Source organism: Oryza glaberrima, chromosome 2, assembly GCF_000147395.1.
Source record: "Oryza glaberrima chromosome 2, OglaRS2, whole genome shotgun sequence".
In the NCBI taxonomy this organism is placed as follows: domain Eukaryota; kingdom Viridiplantae; phylum Streptophyta; class Magnoliopsida; order Poales; family Poaceae; genus Oryza; species Oryza glaberrima.
Window position 1 is genome coordinate 8,833,778 of NC_068327.1, and position 19,510 is coordinate 8,853,287.

Below are 19,510 nucleotides of genomic sequence, written 5' to 3' on the forward strand. Positions count from 1 at the left end.
ACATCGTCAGATAAGGGAGCTAGAGCTTTGCTTGAAGTATCTTCTTCTGCCTCATCAAGATAATCTTTGATATCAAAAGAGAAGAGATCGGCTAGAACCTGCAGGTATAAGTTCAGAAAGTTTGAGAGCTAAGTCAATATAGCCGATCTAAATTCTTGCATCAAAGGAAAACTTAATGGGATAGCAGGAGCAGCTGGTTGTTCTTCTTCCATAATATGATGACTCCCCACGGCCGATGGAGTTCGGTCACTCGATGATTGTTGTACAGGGGAAGAAGGAGGAGGAGGAGGCTGTAAAAAGACAAGTGTTAGACAAAATCGGCTGGAATCAACTAGTAAAATTGAGAGTGTCATACTGGTGGAGCTGGTTTGAGAATTGGTGCTGCCGATTTCTTCTTTATAGCAGTTTTCTTCTTCTGCAACTACAAAGCCTATGAGTAGTCGGCTGAAAAATAATGATTATAAAAGGGTTTGCAAGGAAAGATGTTTTACTCTGAAGAAGTGAGTGGGGGCAGAAGGAGTTGGAGGTGTCTACTTAGGCGAAGCCGATGGTGTTTTTTCAGTATCACTTACTTCGGCTGCAGCCTGGTCAACATCATCCTCAATATCTTCTTCATCCAGAGCTTGTTCAATGGATGGATCCAAAGCAGGCAGGTCGTCGGTTGGCTTAGTTTTCTTAGGCTTGGCCTTTTTCTTTGGACCTAGAGTCAAGGTGCTCACCGCCGATGATCTAGTTTTTCTTTTCTTGGTTACATCAGTTGGTTCCCTGATGGCGCCTTGGAGGAGGGTTGAGACCTTGGGGGCATGATAGCCGATGACAGGGGGAGACAATCCGCCTCCATTAGGAATCAGACCTGGGGCATATTCAATGTTCCTACCACTATTGCTCTGATGTAAAGGGGAAGACTCTGTTGTCTGCAAAACAGGAACAAAAGATTAGTCAAGTAATGAATCGGCTAACCGTTATGAAATTTAGTGATGACAAAGTTTACCTGGGGTATGACGTCAGGGAATAGATCTGTCATGTACATTTTGGCCGATTGATGAAATAGATGAAACTTCCATTCACCCCACCATCTGTCAAAGTTCCTGCTCCTGAATCCTGCTAACTCAATATTCTCGATACTGCCTAAGGGAGGTCCTTGAAGGTTAAGCAGTCGATCCATCATTAGAGTTGAAGAAATTTCTCCTTGGCATTAGTTCTTGTCAGCAAAGAATAAGCCGATTGGGAGTTGGCCTAATCCAAGTTGTCTAGCTGAACTTATAGGGTGATAGAATTCGTAGGAGACTTGGATATTTCTTCCTTAGTGAATACCGACAGGTAGGATGCATGGGCTGATTGCAGCTGTAAAGACTTCCCTGGACGTTTGATATCTTTCATGATTGATGTCTTCAAATCTGAAGTCTGATGGGAGCTCAAAGTCTGCTGAGTCTTCATAAAGAAACCAAACCCGGGCATCTTTCTGGAAGCCTTCATAAAAGCTGCAGAACCAATCTTTGAGCAGCTCAGCCGATAGTTTTGCCCCAGCATCGGCTGGTGTGGATGCATATTCTCCATATGACATGCATCTGCGATGGGTGCGTTCTTCTCCATCGTCTTCTATAATTGGCTCCAACCTTGGGAATTCAGCTTCTGTTACAGATGGCTGATTGACAACTTTCATGACTACCAGGTTTAGCCAGGTCTGCAGTAGCCACCATGGTCCACCTGCTCCAACTATTGAGCCGACGGCTATCTTAGCCGATGCATTGTTCAACATTTGGTATAGATAGCCGAGAAGGATTTTGCCCAAGGGGAATTGTTTCTTTGATTCTAAGGCTTCGGCTACAAATTGCCAATTGGTTGTGGGACCACAGCTGGATCCACAGAAGAGAAACTTTTCTAGCCACATTAGCAAGAAAGCTACGTGCTCCCGATGAGTGATAGGCCCTTTGCCCATGTATGTCGCTACATAACCAGACCACCCTCCTATGATTTTATCTTGAAGTCAAATTGGTTCTTGGTGTTCATACTCATAGGGTTAGCCGATGAAGTTACATCTAATCCAGTAATCATGATGATGTCGATCAAAGTTGGAGTCATCGGCCCTTGGTTAAATAAGAAGGCATTGATGGTGTTGGACCAGAAATAGGTGGCGGCAGCCATCAGAGGTTCATCCTTAGCAGAATTGGCTATGGAGAGAGCAAGCGCTTGGCCGATCCCAATCTCATTCCAGTGGACTTTCTTACTAGCCGATATGCGTTGGTACCAGGTGGTCCAGCTCTTATCAGGGGTAGGCTTTTCGAGAGATGGCCAAAACTTGAAGGTGTTCTTCCAGTGACCCAGGTTAGGGTTGGCTAGTCTAAAGGGGATTCTGTTGGTTTCACCAATGATGAAATCAATGGGGTCAAGACTGCCGATTGGGCCAAGAAAATAGTGGTTTTTGTGCGATAGGCTGGGAATCGCAACTAGGTTGGAAAGGTGCTGCAAATCCAAAGGAATCGGGAAGCAGAAAACATAATGAGAAAAGGAGAAATCGATTTCATGTGAGGAAAAGGGATTTAGCCGGTGAGAACTTACCTCAGCGTACTCGGCCGATGGTGCTGTAGACAGGCTAGTGGAAGATGACATCGCTGCAGGCGGAGATCTGATCAGAAGCGAAATCGCCTGGGGATCGCTTTTGCGTCGGAGGAATCGCCGGAGAGAGAAAGGACAAAGTTTCGCTTGAGCGGTGAAAAAGGAAGTCACGGCATGAGATTTCTCGAGGGCAACGGTTGGTATTTAAAACGATAGAATAACGGTCGAAAAACAGCAGAGTGCGAAACTTGCTCGGAGTCGGTACACAGCAAATCCGGAACATTATCAAATATCCCGGACTTGGGGGGCATGTGTTAACGACCAAATTTGGTAATATCAGCATCGGAAAAGGGGATTAGATCGAGGTGGAGTCGAAGGCGGAGATTGATCCGAGAACAGAGCAAGAATTAGCTGAAGTCCAGATCGGCTACGATTAGGATCGGCTAGGTCTGAGTCGGACTAGGTAAGCCGGTGCAGCCGATTCCGACAGTATAATTTGGTGTATGATATCGGGTTGAATTGAGGTGCTTCAAGATGATTGCCGCACATGGATAGAGTCCTGAGAACGCAATTGTATCTATTAGTTAGGATGTTTTATGTAACTTCCTTAGATATATGTTTGGGCAAAAGTCTACCGCAAAGACTTATGGTATCTTAGAGTTTGTTAGAGATAGTGGTCGTGTTTGGTATGGACATATCTTGTAATTCTCGGGTATAAATAAACCCCAAGCCCTATGTAATTTTTAACACACACGTTCAATACAATTTCGGCGCATCGCCACCTTTTTGCTTTAGTTTTGTTTCGACAAGTTCTTGCTTTCGGGTTGAGCTGCATCGATTTTGATCTTCAACAAGAGGTAAAACTTGTTATGACGACTTGTGTTCTCGAGATTAGTGCTTCCATCTTTATGACACTTTAATCTTGTCTATATAATTCATCGAGTTATCATATATTTTACATAATCTTTGGCAATATCGTCATCTAACCTACAATCGGCTAACATCTGCTAATAGAAGGCAGCCGATTAGGTTAAATAGCGACGTTGTCCTAGATTATATAAGATATCTACCACTTTATGAAACATCTAGCGGCTTGATTGTCTAGATATTGTTCTTCTTTTCATACTTAATACTGCATCAGTTGAGTTTGATCTATTAAGTCGTGCTTAGAATATCGATCTCTAGCCTGTCCTCTGGTTGCCGATTAGGGTAGTATCGGAGTTTCAGCCGATCTTATCTAATTTAACCATATTCGATCTATATGCTTCAGTGACATGTTAAATCCGCCCTTTATGTCAAGATCTTATTGCATTTAAGTATATTAAGCTTTTGTTTGGTATATTATACTTGTTTTGATATCTTTATATAGAGTAGTATCGGAGTATTAGCCGATACATACTAGATCTATCTGATTGGCTATGCTATAAACATATATAATCCTGTTATTAATATATATTTCGATCTAAGTGATTTATACTGTCTCGGGATGGTGATCGATGACCGATCTATCCCAATCACTTGATTTAAGTATATATTAATATAAGAACTATATATCGTTAATATCTACAGCCGATCGAATAGATTTAGTTCCTCACTGTCTATTTATAACCGCCGATCGATTCATATATGACATCGGCTCAAAGATAAATGATATGTCATCGGCACCTAGCCGATCGGCTATCATTTATAGATTTAACCACGAATTCTTTGTCTCTATTTCTTGTTGATTACAGGATCAAATCAACTGGCACGCTCATATATTCGAAGGCAAGCTTTGGACCTGCACTAGAGTTAAGCATATCTCCCAGGCCTCGTGTTTTCTGTCAACAGAAATGCTAGAATGACTTACATTGTGAAACGGACGAAGTAACCTACAGCTGGTAAATTAAGGATGAGAAAATTCTTCTTAATGCCTCTGAATTTTTCACAATTTCTTTAATCTTCCTAACTTTTTGCCATCTTTTTTAAGACCATTATGATGCTCTTTGCTACTAGTATTTTTCTATCAGTATTATCATATTAGAAGTGATACCAATCGTTAATTTACGAGTTCTACCAGCAGAAAAAAAAATATTGTAATACAAGTAGTTGATGTGGTTGTGTAAATAGCTATGATCTATTGGATTAGGAAAAATAAAGGGTTTAGATTGATTCTACTAGTAGAAAATATTGTAAAACACTTTTTTTTTAACCCTGACTTTTGTATTTTGATGCCCTACCCACTTATTCCGCTAGTTGACTGTCAACTGACTTATTTTTTTTTTTCCAAAATAACTATATATACTGCCCCGTTTCCACTGAATAATAATTTTCAGTTATTAAAGAAAATATTAGAGTGGCCGAATCTCATGGTGTAGAGAAGGGATAGAGTGAAAATTTAGAAGCACGTTATAGGGAATTTTCTCACTGAATTGAACAATGACCGGTTTTCAACTATGCACGAATATGATCAAGCAAGAAAATAATAATAAAACCATCATATATATATACACACACTTTTGAGGCAATGTCTAAAAAAAAATTGATCACAAAAACTATTTGAACAAAGCAGGCATTCTTGTTTGAAGAAATATACTAGAGGAAAAAATGGAAATTGTGAGATACCTACATTATATTTGAAATTACTAAAACTATATTATATTGAAATATATGTTGCTCATATGGGTGCACGGGTCGACAACCAGTAGATACAATTAGGAATGTCAACGGGGAATGCCCCCGCATGGAAATGTATTCTCATCTACGTTCTCACAAGTCAAAAAAAAAAAATCCCTGTACCTATCACCGGCAAATACAATGGGGGAGAACGTTGTTCCCATCCTTGCCCCGGGGAATTAATCGCCTTAGGGTTCTTGTCTATGCTTAAAACAACATATACATAATTTTCTGGTAAAATTTGCTACAAGATACTTAAAAAAACATTTGTTGAGAGCACTGTAAGAACTCGATCGAATTTTCTTGGGACACTCAACAAAATGTGGTAGTTTGCTGATAGACACCATACACGTTATTTAATGATTTCCTGCTATTTTTGGAGAGAGAATTTTCATAAAATGATATATTTGCCCCCGGGACCAAACTTCTTTCCTAAACAAGCAAGCCGGTGGATGGCGCTGCGAATAGAGAGCGTTGGGGGTGGAGCAACCTGCGGAGATGGCCGGTGGAGAGGTCGGGGTGGCGGGCGATGAGGCGAGGCGATCGTCCAGTAAAGGGAGACAGCTAGCACGGGACAGGACACCAGCGGCGGAGAGGCCCACGAGTTGGTGGCGACGAGGCAATGCAAGGCCGGCGTCAAGCAAAGGTCGCTTGCACCCCCCTTCCCGGCCGGTAGCGGCGGCTTGGCACGGCTGTAAGACCAACAAATCAATCAGCAGAGACAACTTCGTGTTTTTAATGGCATTAAAGTGCACAGAAAGTAAATGAATTTGTGATATACTAAAAAGTTTATATAAAACAACTTATAAAGTCGATTAAACGAGGATGTAGAATATATTTTAGTCCACTTATATATATGAAAAATTAGCTTATTTAGTTTTTCTTTTCAATTGAGCACATTTCAAAAGACGTAAGTTTTTGGACATAAAGTAAATGGATTGTTACATCCCTGACGGTTATAATTTGTTTTAGTAGCAGCACTGCTACTACTACTACAGCGTTCTGCAATCGGAATTCAGAAATAAAACAAATTATAGGTGCAGCAATGATGTAAAATTGGTATACCCACCAGTGATGTTTAGAGTCCTGATCTAATACCACGAATGAATTGGATCCTTTAACAAAGTGTACAGCAGGCTGAATAAAGTTTGAATCCTGTTGAATAGGGATAGTAGAAACCTGAAGAATTGCCAAAACCAAATCTCTCTCTCTCTCTCTATATTTTTTAATGCTTAAATAATCTGAGGGACAACAGGAACGGATCAACCTGCATCAATATAGCGTGAATGAAAGAAGAAATCAAGACCAAAAGATTGAGTGAACAAATATGGTTCAACAAGCGAACCTTCCGAATTGAACGACGCTTTCCGGTGATGGAGACCCCCAGTAGGAGGTGAATTCAGTGAGGGGAAGGAAGGGGCTCGGCTCGGCTCGGCTGAGCATGATCGATGTGGAGGCAGGGCAATGGTTTCTTGAATGCCAACCATGAAGTCTACTCGGTCTGGTGGCGCGGGAAGATGCGAGAGCGGGAGTGCGGATGAGGTGGGGAAAGCAGAGCACGGTGAATATAAACCTATACACTTCATCCCCACTTAGTGTAGTTAATATCAATTTTCCTGTGCTGACATTCAGCTAAATCACTTGAAAGTGCTACAGCCGTTTGATCGAAGATCAACAATTCACATCCACAGTCCCTTTCTTTCATTCTGCTAACCCAAAACGCAACTTTTGCACATGGACATGCACGTATGTTAAGGGAGGAGGGGAAGTACGCATGCCGAGATAAAGGAGATTTTTTTAGACATATATTTGAGATCATCTCAAGATCTAAAGGTTGAAAATAATAGGTCCATCAAATCAATTTAAGGTAGAACAGATGGCTAGATATTTTGCTTTTTTTCTTATAATTTCTAGGATTTTCTCTAATTTATTAGAGTGTCATATGATGGTTTACGAGCGTTTGTAGGGTGCCCCATAACGGTTTAAAAGCATTTCTAGAAAGATTAATGGACTTTATTATATAATAGATTTCACTAATTTATTAGAGAGCCATGTAACGGTTTAGATGCCACATGATGTTTTAATGGATAGCAAAATGCCCGTTCTTTGCTACGGGTAAAGATAAAAAAGATAAAATTGAATTAAAACATATTAAATTCTAATTAAATGAAATACAAATTTTCTGAAATATTTAGGTATTTTTTAAGTAGGTAGGTATATAACTAAATTAATTTCTAAGTAAAGTAAGTGTGAGAAATAAAATGTTCTGGTTGGAAATATTTGGGTATTTTTAAGTAGTTAGTTATATAATTAAATTAATTTATAATTAAAGTAAGTGTGAGAAATAAAATGTTATGGTTGGATTTAATGTTTATTAAATTTTCTATATTATTAATTACACTCATTGAAATTTTCTTGGAATTTTCGTAGCTTAATTGCTAATTTTGATAATACAAATATCATTTTAGCATTTATTTAAATAAAAATCATTTTATCTTTATGGGTCTTTTTCAGCCCACTTTCTTCTTCAGCCCGCAAGCGACCAAAGTCTAATTTATATCTCTATACTCTTTCTCTCGCTTGCTGATCTGCCGGCCCGCGTGCGGCCCAAGCGCGGCCCAACACTCGATCGATCTGCAATTCCAAATTCTTGAAAACCCTAACCCTAACCCTCCCCCTCCCCCTCCCCCTCCACCCAGCCGAGCCGCCCCCAACGCCGCCTCAACCCCTCCCCCTCTCCCTCCGGCGCTGCTTCCCCTCCTCTCCCCCTCCGCCTCTCCCCACCAGTGCCGCTTCCCACCGCTCTCTCTCCCCTCTCCCTCCCGTCTCACCGGCACGGCGCGGGCGACGGCGGGGAGCGGCGGTGGCATCATCGGGGTCTGCGCTCCCTCGGCGACGACCGTCCCTACGGCAGCGTCGACGGTGACGAGGGCGTCTGTGGCGTCCGCGGGTAGAGCCGCCGCTGCTGGATCCGCCCGCAGTCGCCGCCGCCGCCTCTCTTCTCCCTCCGGCGGTGGTGGTCGGCGGTGGTGGCGTCGCCGGCCGTCGATATTTTTTTTCTAATTTTTTTTTTGCATTTTTTTCTATCCCTATTGCTAACCAAATCGGATTGTGTACGGATGAAAAAGGACGAAAATTAGATGTGACGACCGGAAAAATACGAATATTTATATTAGTTATAGATATAGATTTTTAAGTATATAATAGATGCCATTAATTCATATGATAAAAACATAACATTGTAGTACATAATCAAATGTCACGAGCACAAAAACTTTAAATTTAGACCCCATATATATTCGGGTCTCACAAGGAATCTCTCCCCTCCCTGCAAAACCCGACAGGAACAGGATTCCTCCCATCGATCCCATGTGGGAAATCAATTCCAACCATCCCTGTTCTCTAATAGGAGAAATCCCAATGAAAAATTGGGATCCAATTGACATATCTAGAGACAATCGTCAAAACCAATTACAAATGCATCAATTGTTGATGTGAAATTATTATCGATAACAGGACGATGAAACTGAATTTTTTTTGTGCGTGAACAAACAATTCAAATGCTCTACGAGTATAAATATTAGTTTTTTATCCCAAAAACTAAATAAAAGACAAACGGGGAGCACATTATTTTGATCACATGCATTGATAAATGGATCAACACAACAAACAACATCTATTTGGTGGCCACGGCGATCTTCATGCCCTTGGCGCAGTGCCCGGGGAAGCCGCAGATGAAGAAGACCTTGCCGGCGGCGAGGGTGATCCTGTCGTTGCCGGAGGCGTACTTCTTGTCGCCGGCGCCGACCTTGCAGCCGTCGTACCCGGCATGGTCCACCTGCAGCACGTTGTGCATCATCGGGCTGTACTTGAACACTTCTCATCGATCATCACAACGTAATTAGTTAATTATTACTGTGGTTTAATTTGTACTGTAAAAGTTGATACACATATTGCTACTCACCGAGCACATCGCCGACCTTGAAGGCCTTGCCGTTCTCCCAGCCGGCGACGCCGAAGGTCCAGCCCTTATCGTCGCCGACGTGCCACTCCGTCGCGCCGGCGACGAGGATCGTCTCGGCGCAGCAGACGGCCAGCAGAACGGCGACGCAGACGCTTCCTGCCCGTGCCATTGTTTTGTACTAGTAGCGGCTTAAACTGAACTGATTACTCGCAAGAACTATATTGGCAATGGCAACCGGATGAGCTACTGACTGATTTATTTTCTGAACTTGTGGTTGATGATCTGAATGTTGGCTCGGCGAGGTGCGACTGATCCCTCTTAATTTATAGGGGCGATTCGGTTTTGTACCTTGGTAATTAATGTTCGGCAAAATGGGAGTTCTATATCTGAAGATTTGTTCACTGAAATATATAGAAGGCGTTAATTCCAAGCATTTAATTTCATGGTATCCGTGGATTAATTGGATGAGATAAAGACATCCCAAATGTAACCTTTTGCCTCAATCTTAGCATTTGGACAATTCCCCTGGACATCTTAGCATATCCCTTCATCTCAATCACAAAGATATTGCCTGATTGGTCAGTTTCAAAAATAGTATGCAGATGACAATTGAGCAAAATGGTGTTCAATAACGAGTTTTCATCAAGTAAATTTGGTGACGAGAGAAAGGAAATAAAACAGAAATTAACATTGTTGTTGCGTATGGCAATGGCTTATAGTCGATTCTTATCACTTATTAACGGAATTTTTTGTTGCACGATAGTGGAGAAAACGAAAGAATGATAATAGAAAAAAATAGAGCACTAATAATTAAAAGGTCTCGTTATTTCTACTATTATAGTACTATTATAGGATATAATTTCTACTATTATAGGATATAATAGGATATAATAGTATAGTGACATGTATTAATACATAGAGCCCATATTAGATTTTATTTTTGTACATACTACATACCCTTAATTGAGTCAATCCGACAATAAACCACCAATTAAATAGGAGATGATGGTCATTTTACCTTTCCAAAATAATATTAAAGACGTTCACTTTAATACTTAATAATATTTTGTTTCTCTTTATATAAATCGTATTTTAAGTTGAAAATTGTTAAAGCCATGGATGACATCACTATGAAAGTTCCAAATTATTTTCGTAACTATTTATTTAAAATTTAAAACCTTGATTTTTTAAATCAGTCTTAGTGATTTTAATTTATATAAACAGTGATAAACATTTTAAAAATATCAAGGTATGTTATGATACAGCTATTGATTCTATCAAACTTCAGTCCAAAATACGACTGATACATAAAAAAGAGAGAAATATCTTAGGGAGTAAGGTGAACCGAGTTCGGGGTGTAAAACGACGGGTAAGTGCTCTGATAAATTGTTGGGAAGAAAAATGAACTTTTTTTTCTAACAAAGAAATGGCATAGTTCCTTCTTCTGATTTTTCCGTAGCAATGGTCTGGAAAAATGATAGGCTACATTAGAACCATTCTGAGATTCTACAAAAGACCTGCAGAGTTTCTGGTCAGAACCTGGATTCAGAATTTTGCAATTCAGGCAATGAAATTAAGTAGTCCTCTACTCCAATGAGAACACACAAATATTTGATTAATTTGAACCTTGACAGGTGGATGGATTCAGAAATTTACGTGACAGACCTGACCAGAATTGTTATGTTCGGCTGGTTTGGTTTTCACAACTTACTCCATCCGTTTTGCAAGAACACAACAGACAGTGAAAACCTTCATCGCATATATAGGCTGATGATGCTGATTTTATTTGCCAAATATATGCAGGAGAGCAAAAAGCTTATTACACCATGTAATATATCGACCATAAATTCACAGGCACACATCTAAGTTTCAGACAGTCTACAGTACGTGACAGCTGCAAATACGAAATTACAGTGTGGCAATGGCAGTAATGCATGGCACCTTGTTTTGTCACCTCCCTTATTCTCATCGTTACACTGTGTGCAGTGCAGTGCAGCTGCTAAGCTAGCTAGCTAGCCAGCCGGCGCGCCGCTGACGACGGCCTCCTTGTAGGACCCAGCCGGAGGCGGCGGGACCTGGCCCGACACCGGAGCCGGGGTCCTCCTCCGGCCTTCCTCAAGAATGAGGGGCACCTTGCCCTCCCTCTCCCTGTTCAGCCGCTCCTGCGCGCCGCCGCGCAGCTTCTCCAGTCCCCGCCCGTCCATCTGCTGCATCTTGAACACCTTGAGGAGGTTCAGCAGCCCCGCCGCGACGAACAGCAGGCTGCCGGAGACGCAGAACCATCCCCAGCTCCTCCCCTGCATCCCAGAGCGGAGTGACAATTATTACTCGAGTAGGTACAGTAGCATATATATCCACACTGATCGGCTTCATGCATATGTCATGTGTTCTCATTGCAACTTTCAGACATTCAGAGGTTTGTGCAAATTACCAGTAGCTCTGAACGGGATGTCGATTGGCTGTGGATGTCGTGGCGGTTGATGATGCCGCCGATCAAGAACAGCGTGCTCCCTAGCAGCAGCGGCGTTTGGACACATTTCTGGAGGATCTGGACATGCCCGTTGGCGTGTTCGTATACCTGGCAGATGTTTTGTATGGATCCGAGTAACCACAGCGCCGGCCCGGCGATGAGCATGTTCAGGCCGTGCTTCTCTAGGCTGTGCCTGTACCCTCTTGCCATCTGTAATGGAAAATTGAGTTGTGCTAGTTAAGTGACACTTGTGCCATCATTGGTCTTCTGTGTTCTAAGTTACTGAACTCTTGACAAAATATGATGGTAGCAAGAATTTCTGAATTGATCTTTATTGTTCTGGACTTTTACACTAGTAAACTTTTCAATTTAAGATAAGTGGAATTAACTGACACTCAAAATCGTACCGGCGATACTGAATTTTGGAACGTTTATGCTAGCTAGCTGGCTAGTTCCAGACATTTTAACGGAAGTAAATAGGAATTAATTTGCATATCCGTCTGGTCTCACTAGTCGGTACTCATTTACTTATCAAAAAGAAAAACAAATCAACATGCGGAGAAATCTTTAAAAAAAAATCCTCTTTTACAAACAGGTCTATAAGATTCACGACTTAGTTCATTTTCTCCAAAGTTCATGCTGTGACAGGAGAAATATGTGCGCTATTTCCTCCGTTTCACAATGTAAGTCATTCTATCATTTCTCACATTCATATTGATGTTAATGTTAATGAATCTAAATAGATATATATGTTTAGATTCATTAACATCAATATGAATGTGGAAAATGCTAGAATGAGTTACATTATGAAACGGAGGGAGTACTTATAGTTAGTATACTTTGTTACTGCCATTTTGTTTTTTTAATATTTTCAGTACAGATTATATTTTTGAAATGTTTTCACTACAACTTTGCCTTATGAAATTAGAAATGTTGTCACCACTACGTAATAAAGCACTAGACTGTTATAGCTAGTTAGCAGCACTCTTAATTAAAATCAGAGAGACTAATTAATACAGACCTTATGGGACAGGAGAAATTTATATTGCTGCTTCTAGTTAGTACACTCTGTCACTACTATTTTGTTTTTTAAATGTTTTCACTACATATTTATTTTTTTGAGATGTTTTCACCACAACTTTGCCCTTTGAAAACCAGAAAACGTTTATCATCACTACTGAATAAAGCACTATACTATTAGCAACACTCTTAAAAATAAAAAGCAGAGGGGAAGTAAAGTAATTAATCGAAACCTGAATCTCGAAGAAGATGAGCGCAATGAGGGTGAGCACGGTGCCAGCGAAGTGGACGGCGGGGACGGCGACCTCGACGAGAGCGAACTGGCTGTCGAGCCCGGCGGCGAGCGCGAGGCTGTAGTCGACGCCGGCGGCGTGCGCCAGGAGGTCGTGCGCGTTCACCGCGAGGAGGAGGAGGAGCCCGAGCGCCGCCGCGGCGAGGCCGGACCTGGTGGTGGCGGACCACGCGGAGAGGTGCCACCCGAAGCCGCCGGCTAGGAGCACCGCCGCGAAGACGTACGCCCCGGCGTTGATGTACTCCCACCTCCCCCGCGCCGCCCGCCCCCCGCCGCCCAAGCCGTACGCCCGGCACTCCCTCGCCGTCGCCAGCTTCACCATTGTCGAACACCTTGTGTACACACCTCGATCGATCGAGCTCGCGTGGCGCGATGGGATGGAGGAGGCGAGAGCGGGGAAGAAGAAAAGCGCGGCGCGCGTGCTTGCCGACGAAACGGGTAGGTTCAGGTCGGAGAGCAGGGGTGGCCATGGCGCGCGACGTGGCGGCGTGCATGCGGCGGCACGTAGAGAGGAGGACACTGCGACTCTGCGAGACTGGGTGAGCTGTGAGCTCTTCTGGAAAGACTGTGGCGTGGCGTGGCTGGGCTTCGCGACGCCGGTCAAACCACGTGGCTTCGCTTTCGAATATTTCATCGGAGTCGCAAATTTCGAAACGATTTGAATTTGGTGAAATAAGTCTACTTTACCTCGCTCAAGATTAAATCACCGTAGCATGAAATACTACCTCCATTCCAAAATGTTTGACGCCGTTGACTTTTTTAAAAATGTTTAACTGTTCGTCTTATTCAAAAAATTTAAGTAATTGTTAATTCTTTTTCTATCATTTGATTTATTGTTAAATATACTTTTATGTATACATATAGTTTTACACATATCACAAAAGTTTTTGAATAAAACAAACGGTCAAACATGTTTAAAAAAGTCAACGGTGTCAAACATTTAGGAAATGAGGGAGTATATAACATCTCCCATCTCTAAATATTGTACAAATAAACTTTTGTGTGGTTTTTAACGTGTTATATTGATCGCGGTTGACTAGTTGAGTCAGTAGATGAGACCCATATGTTGTTCTGATATCATCTTCTTCATCACCTCCCCCTCTCCTCCTCTCTCTTTCCCCTCTCTCATCAGACGGCAACAGAAACAACCAGCTTCGCTAGGGCCTAGCTCGTAGCCACCAAAGGGCTGGCACGGAAATGCGACGACCCGGGCACATTGGGGATGACACGGAGGTAGTGGACAACGGCGTGGTAGGCGCAGTAGACAAAAGGTGGCGGTACGCTGGGCGAAGTCAATATCGATGGCGGATGTGAGTGACGGCATGGTAGGAGCGCAGATGAAAGGGAAGAGAAAGGGAGGCAGAGATAAGAGGGAGGCTGACATGTGAGATCACATGGGCCACACTTTTTTTTTAATTATTTTTTGTGTAACTGATATATGGGTCCCATGGTTTTTATTATTTTTTCTGATAAAATTGCCACGTAAGTAATTTTATCGGACTAACCGACAAATAGAGGGACCTAAAGTGAACTTATTCCTCCCGAATGAGGCCTAGAAATACTGGCTCAGCCCAGCAAATGCCGTACGTGGCCGCATTGCCGGCGGGCGGCGGCGCACCACCGGCGGCGGAAGTACACGTACTACACGCCGGCGCGCCGCCGTACTGACGACGTACGCGCCGCGCCGTTGCCATCGCGTACTACACTACACTACACAGTTTGTACCGCGGAAAAGAGAAGAAAACAAAAAAAGCCGTAGAATTTCAGCCGTTCGCTTGCGACGTCTGATCTCCTTGTCCACGTGGCGGTCTCCGATTCGCTGCCACCTCCCAGCTCACCCCCCTTCCTCATCTCCGCCGCCCCACCACCGGCTTCCCGCGCCACAAGCTTTGCCGCCACCTCCTCCTCGCGACACCGCTCGCCGTCGGTGGCCGCACCGTTATGCCATGGCCGCCACCACCACCATCCTCTCCTCCGCCGCGCCCACGCCGCTGACCGCCCCGCCTCGCGCCCGCGCGCGCGCTCCCGCCGCCCGGAGGCGGCGGCTAAGAGCCCGTGACATCCTCGGCGCCGCGCTCGGCCTCGCCAATGGCGGAGCCAGCGCCGCGCTCGCCGCGCCGCTGTCCTACGAGGAGACGCTGCGTCTCTCGACGGACTCCGGCGGCGGCGGAGGCGGAGGCGGGGAGTTCGCGCTCCCGGACCTCGGCCTCGGCGGGGTGCTCGACTTCGTGGCGCAGAACCCGCTGGTGGCGGCGGCGGGGGTCGCCGCGGTGGCGCTGCCGCTGGTGCTCGCGCAGGTGCTGGGCGGGGCGTCGAAGCCGTACGGCGTGGTGTCGGCGGCCGCCGCGTACCGGGCGCTGGTGGAGGAGCCCGGCGCGCAGCTGGTGGACATCAGGCCGCCCGGCGACGCCCGGCAGAGCGGCGCGCCCGACCTCCGCGAGGCCAAGAAGAAGGCGGCCGCCGTGCCCTACGACGGGGAGGACAAGAACGGATTCCTCAAGAAGCTGTCGCTGAGGTTCAAGGACCCCGAGAACACCACATTGGTCATCCTTGACAAGTGAGCACCTCAAATCTTTGCTGCTAATTGCAATGTGGTTATATTCTTAATAATCTCTCTTGTTCATCAATTCTGTATGGTCCGAGTTCATTTCAGGGAAAAAGAAACAAAAATTTTCTTTTATTTTTGCTGCAAATGGAACACAATAGCAATGTTCAGAGTTGGCTACATTTTTTTCTTTCTGAAGAAGAAGATTGAACAATATCACAAGAAATCTGTGAACAACTGTCAGACTTCAAATAATTATACCATCAAGTGTACATGATTCAATTTGTTTATTTTCTCCTCCTGAACATTTATTTAGCTTGGATATTATGCAAACCAGGTTTGATGGGAACTCCGAGCTGGTTGCTGAGCTTGTAACAGCGAATGGTTACAAAGCTGCTTTTGCAGTGAAGGATGGTGCAGAGGGACGCCGAGGATGGCTGGTATTTAACTCTTTGCACAGCTTTGTTCTTGGTTTCTCGCTGTGAGCTGACATTTACATTCGCTCAACAAAAATGTCACCATTGGCTAGTGTTCAACTGCAGAGCAGTAGTCTTCCCTGGACAGCTCCCAAGAAGGGATTCAGCTTGAGCGATCTAATCGGGGTGAGTTATCATTATCAATATGACCTTTTGAGGATGTGTCAACTATGTTTGATTTAATTTCTTTGTATTCTAAGGTCTCGATGCAACTCTCTTGTCGATTCGAATTTGTATATATGTTGTCGAATTCTGATTATGACGTGTAAAAATACCAGGATGGCACAGATGGTTTGCCTGTCACACTTGGGCTTGCTGCAGCTACTGGTTTGGGAATACTTGCCTACACAGAGGTTGATCAGCTTGGAAGTTTTTTTTTTTGATGTTTTGTGGAGTTGCTTCTGTGTTCTTACCGATCATGTAATATCTATGCTGTAGATAGAGACTGTGCTTCAGTTTTTGGGGTCAGCTGCCATTGTCCAGCTAGTTGCAAGTAAACTCATATATGCTGAGGTGCCTACTCTTCTGAATGAACTTCAGAGATATGAACAACGTTCCTTTTCGATGACAAGCTCTTACTGTTGTGCTGCTTACAGGACCGAAAGAGAACCCTTAAACAGATCGATGATTTCTTCAACAAAAAGGTTGCTCCAAAGGAGCTTGTTGATGAAATAAAGGTAGCCATCTATCTTACTGAATATTCAGTTTCTTGTTTCTCACTGACTAATATTTCTTAATAGGATCAAGTTCATTCCTGGAGAGTTTAGGCATGCATGAACCTATTGTATTTAGTTTAGTAGCATTCCTAGCAGGTACACCGCTAATAAGTCTTGTAAGTAGAAACATCAAGACCAAAAATGTACTAAACATCAAGTTCTTTGAATTTGCATTTTTGTCAAACCAATCAAAACATAGTTAGAACTTCAGATTTATGTGGACCTCATGACCTCTGTTGCCAACTGTTCACAGTATTGTGTGATTGGTACTATTAGCAAGATGGATAAGGTGCAAAATGGATGTAACATTCAATATATTTACCTGGTTTTCCTGATGGGATTTGCAGTTTGCATTGCCAGACTCTGCTGTCCCTTTTTTCTGAACTCAGAAAACTCACATTCTTCACATAGTAAATACTCGTTACAAGGTTTTGTTCTGTAAAATGGTAATACCCTCTTGCAATCTGCAGGAAATCGGTCAGGCTCTGCTGCCTTCTACTGGTACCAAGAGCCAACCAGCAATCACAGAAGCTGCTCCAGCAACAGCAGAAGCTGCTCCAGCTGCCGCCACAGCTACCGCTGCACCACCGGCAGCACCGGTAGAAGAGACCAGTACAGAGGCAGCTCCTGCAGAGCCGACACCTCTTTCACCATATACAAATGTAAGTCCACACCTGATATATACTCATTGCCATTCATCTCTTTCACCTGATAAATCATTCCTTGACATAGTGTTCATCACTCTGCATTTGCAAATTCTATGCAGTATCCGGATCTCAAACCACCATCCTCCCCTTCGCCACTGGCACCGGCTGAGGCGACTAAAAATGAGTCGGGATCCGAGAGCGCAGCGACCGAATCTGCACCTGCAGTTAACGCAGCACCAGTAGCAGAAGCCGCCCCAGAGGCGGCGCCACCTGCAGCTCCGAGACCTCTTTCCCCTTACCCGAATGTAAGCTAGCTACAGCTTCTCAAGCTCCATTGCCATATGAACATAAGCTGCAAACAATGCCATTGTCATCAAACCTACATTTGTGAATTTGCAATGCAGTATCCAGACCTCAAACCACCATCGTCGCCTTCACCATCGGCACCATAGGCATAAGTTGCTGAAGACCGAGTTCATCGTTGATCTCGACGGCATATCTGTACAAGATATATATTACCAGGCCTAGAGGAGATGGAATCGAGCTGTTTATATGATATCAAAAGGAAGAGTGTTTTGTTGTATCAATATGTAGTCCGATCCTTATATTATCTCATTGGGGGGCAAGGTTTTTTTAAGTACATCTTTGGGTATGGTGTATCCAGTTGATGCGTTCTGATTTTTCGTTTTGTTTTTCATCTTTTTGCACCTGTAAATGTGGGATCACTAGCACTAAAAAGAGTTCATGTCCTGTACTATACTTGACATGCTTGACGTGTAAATCATCAGCTCAAATGGATGACAAAACATGATCTGGATAGAGTCCAGTTGTGAAGCAAAAGTATGTTTTTCAAGGATTTCAAAATTTTCAATACAAAGTTGTATCATCTTTTCTGGCAATTTTTTTATAACGCTGACGTGTACCTTAACTTTTCATGCTATCGGGACTCTGGTGCATCTCTTTCAATGGGCCTAAACACCAGGGCCACGCAGTGATCAACACAGCCTAATTGGGCCTATACGGATGGGTCACAACTCTAGCCCATCCAAGTGTATGGGCTAGAAAAATACTTAAATGACAGCCCATATATTCGATGGCCATGTTTCCTGCCCATGGACCAGAAATAACAAAATTCTGGCCTGGACACGATTTGTGGCCCATCGAAATGAGGCCTAAAGCATTTTGCGTTGGAAGTTTTTAGGTGTCCAGTCGCATTGGATTTTTGAAACTAACATTAGATTAGTCTAGCCGATCTGCTACCATGCATGCATTATGTTCAGGTCCACAGTAATTAGAATTCAGAGCGTCACAAACAATAATTAAAAAATGATCTACGAAACTATACGTGAAACGTAGTGAACCTGAAAAGAAACAGTAGTATCTATTACATTTATATATGAGTAAAGTCCATCACCGGTCCCTAAACTTGTACCGTTGTGTCATTCCGGTCCCTAAACTCGCAAATCGACCGTTCAGGTCCTCAAATTTGTTCGACTGTGTCATCTCGGTCCCTAAACTTGCAGATCACTCGTTTAGGTTCTCCAACTTGTTAAGTTGTGTCGCCCCGGTCCCTAAACAGGACGGTCTAAAAACTTTATATCAAAAAATAATTCATAACTTTTTCATGTGAACTCTAATGAAGACAAACTTTATATTAAAATTGTAGCCCTCGACGCGACCTACAACTTTGTAGTTGAAACATTTTTGGATTAAAACTGTTTAGGGTCCCAAAATATTGTTGCATGTTTACAGATTTTGAAATTTTAATTTTAAAATTACATTTTGGGACAAAAAATGTCTTAAAGTAAAAAAATTCAACTGCAAAGTTGTAGATCGCGTCAAGGGTTACAAGTTTTTTTTTTGCGTCGAGGGCTACAAGTTTGATATAAAGTTTGTCTTCATTAGAGTTCACATGAAAAAGTTATGAATTATTTTTAAATATAAAGTCTTTAGACCGTCCTATTTGACCCAGATGATATTCAAATCCAAGTTTAGAGACCGGGGTGACACAACTGAACAAGTTGGAGGACCTAAACGAGTGATATGCAAGTTTAGAGACCGGAATGACATATTCGAACAAGTTTGAGGACCTGAACAGTCGATTTGCGAGTTTAGGGACCGGGATGACATAGCGGTACAAGTTTAAAGACCGGTGATAGACTTTATTCT

The 19,510-nt window shown here is 43.3% G+C and overlaps 3 protein-coding genes across 3 annotated transcripts; 1 reads left to right on the top strand and 2 right to left on the bottom strand.

Moving 5' to 3' along the window:
- Positions 1 to 8,790: 8,790 nt before the first annotated feature.
- Positions 8,791 to 9,443, bottom strand: LOC127764603 (basic blue protein-like). The gene is made up of 2 exons (XM_052289500.1): positions 9,176 to 9,443; positions 8,791 to 9,087 (listed from the first exon to the last, which is right to left on the bottom strand). Exons 1-2 carry the CDS (start codon positions 9,342 to 9,344, stop codon positions 8,888 to 8,890), a joined length of 369 nt encoding a protein of 122 aa, XP_052145460.1. The 5' UTR covers positions 9,345 to 9,443; the 3' UTR covers positions 8,791 to 8,887.
- A 1,744-nt stretch (positions 9,444 to 11,187) lies between these two features.
- Positions 11,188 to 13,279, bottom strand: LOC127764647 (uncharacterized). The gene is made up of 3 exons (XM_052289554.1): positions 12,899 to 13,279; positions 11,607 to 11,855; positions 11,188 to 11,472 (listed from the first exon to the last, which is right to left on the bottom strand). The coding sequence occupies exons 1-3, from the start codon at positions 13,277 to 13,279 to the stop codon at positions 11,188 to 11,190; spliced, it is 915 nt and encodes a 304-aa protein (XP_052145514.1).
- A 1,539-nt stretch (positions 13,280 to 14,818) lies between these two features.
- LOC127764801 (protein THYLAKOID RHODANESE-LIKE, chloroplastic) lies at positions 14,819 to 18,218 on the top strand. The gene is made up of 9 exons (XM_052289718.1): positions 14,819 to 15,514; positions 15,840 to 15,942; positions 16,045 to 16,104; positions 16,257 to 16,331; positions 16,417 to 16,491; positions 16,575 to 16,655; positions 17,165 to 17,356; positions 17,461 to 17,646; positions 17,746 to 18,218. The coding sequence occupies exons 1-9, from the start codon at positions 14,904 to 14,906 to the stop codon at positions 17,791 to 17,793; spliced, it is 1,431 nt and encodes a 476-aa protein (XP_052145678.1). The 5' UTR covers positions 14,819 to 14,903; the 3' UTR covers positions 17,794 to 18,218.
- Positions 18,219 to 19,510: the final 1,292 nt, after the last annotated feature.

Bases quoted from the DNA above. Each gene is read 5' to 3' on its own strand.
- LOC127764801 (XM_052289718.1), top strand. From the start codon at position 14,904: ATGGCCGCCACCACCACCATCCTCTCCTCCGCCGCGCCCACGCCGCTG. The intron at 15,515-15,839 runs GTGAGCACCTCA...TATGCAAACCAG, and splicing joins ACATTGGTCATCCTTGACAA to GTTTGATGGGAACTCCGAGC. The intron at 16,656-17,164 runs GTAGCCATCTAT...TGCAATCTGCAG, and splicing joins AGCTTGTTGATGAAATAAAG to GAAATCGGTCAGGCTCTGCT.
- LOC127764647 (XM_052289554.1), bottom strand. From the start codon at position 13,279: ATGGTGAAGCTGGCGACGGCGAGGGAGTGCCGGGCGTACGGCTTGGGC. The intron at 11,856-12,898 runs GTTTCGATTAAT...TTTCCATTACAG, and splicing joins TCATCTTCTTCGAGATTCAG to ATGGCAAGAGGGTACAGGCA. The intron at 11,473-11,606 runs GTAATTTGCACA...TCTGGGATGCAG, and splicing joins CATCCCGTTCAGAGCTACTG to GGGAGGAGCTGGGGATGGTT.
- LOC127764603 (XM_052289500.1), bottom strand. From the start codon at position 9,344: ATGGCACGGGCAGGAAGCGTCTGCGTCGCCGTTCTGCTGGCCGTCTGC. The intron at 9,088-9,175 runs GTGAGTAGCAAT...ATCGATGAGAAG, and splicing joins CAAGGTCGGCGATGTGCTCG to TGTTCAAGTACAGCCCGATG.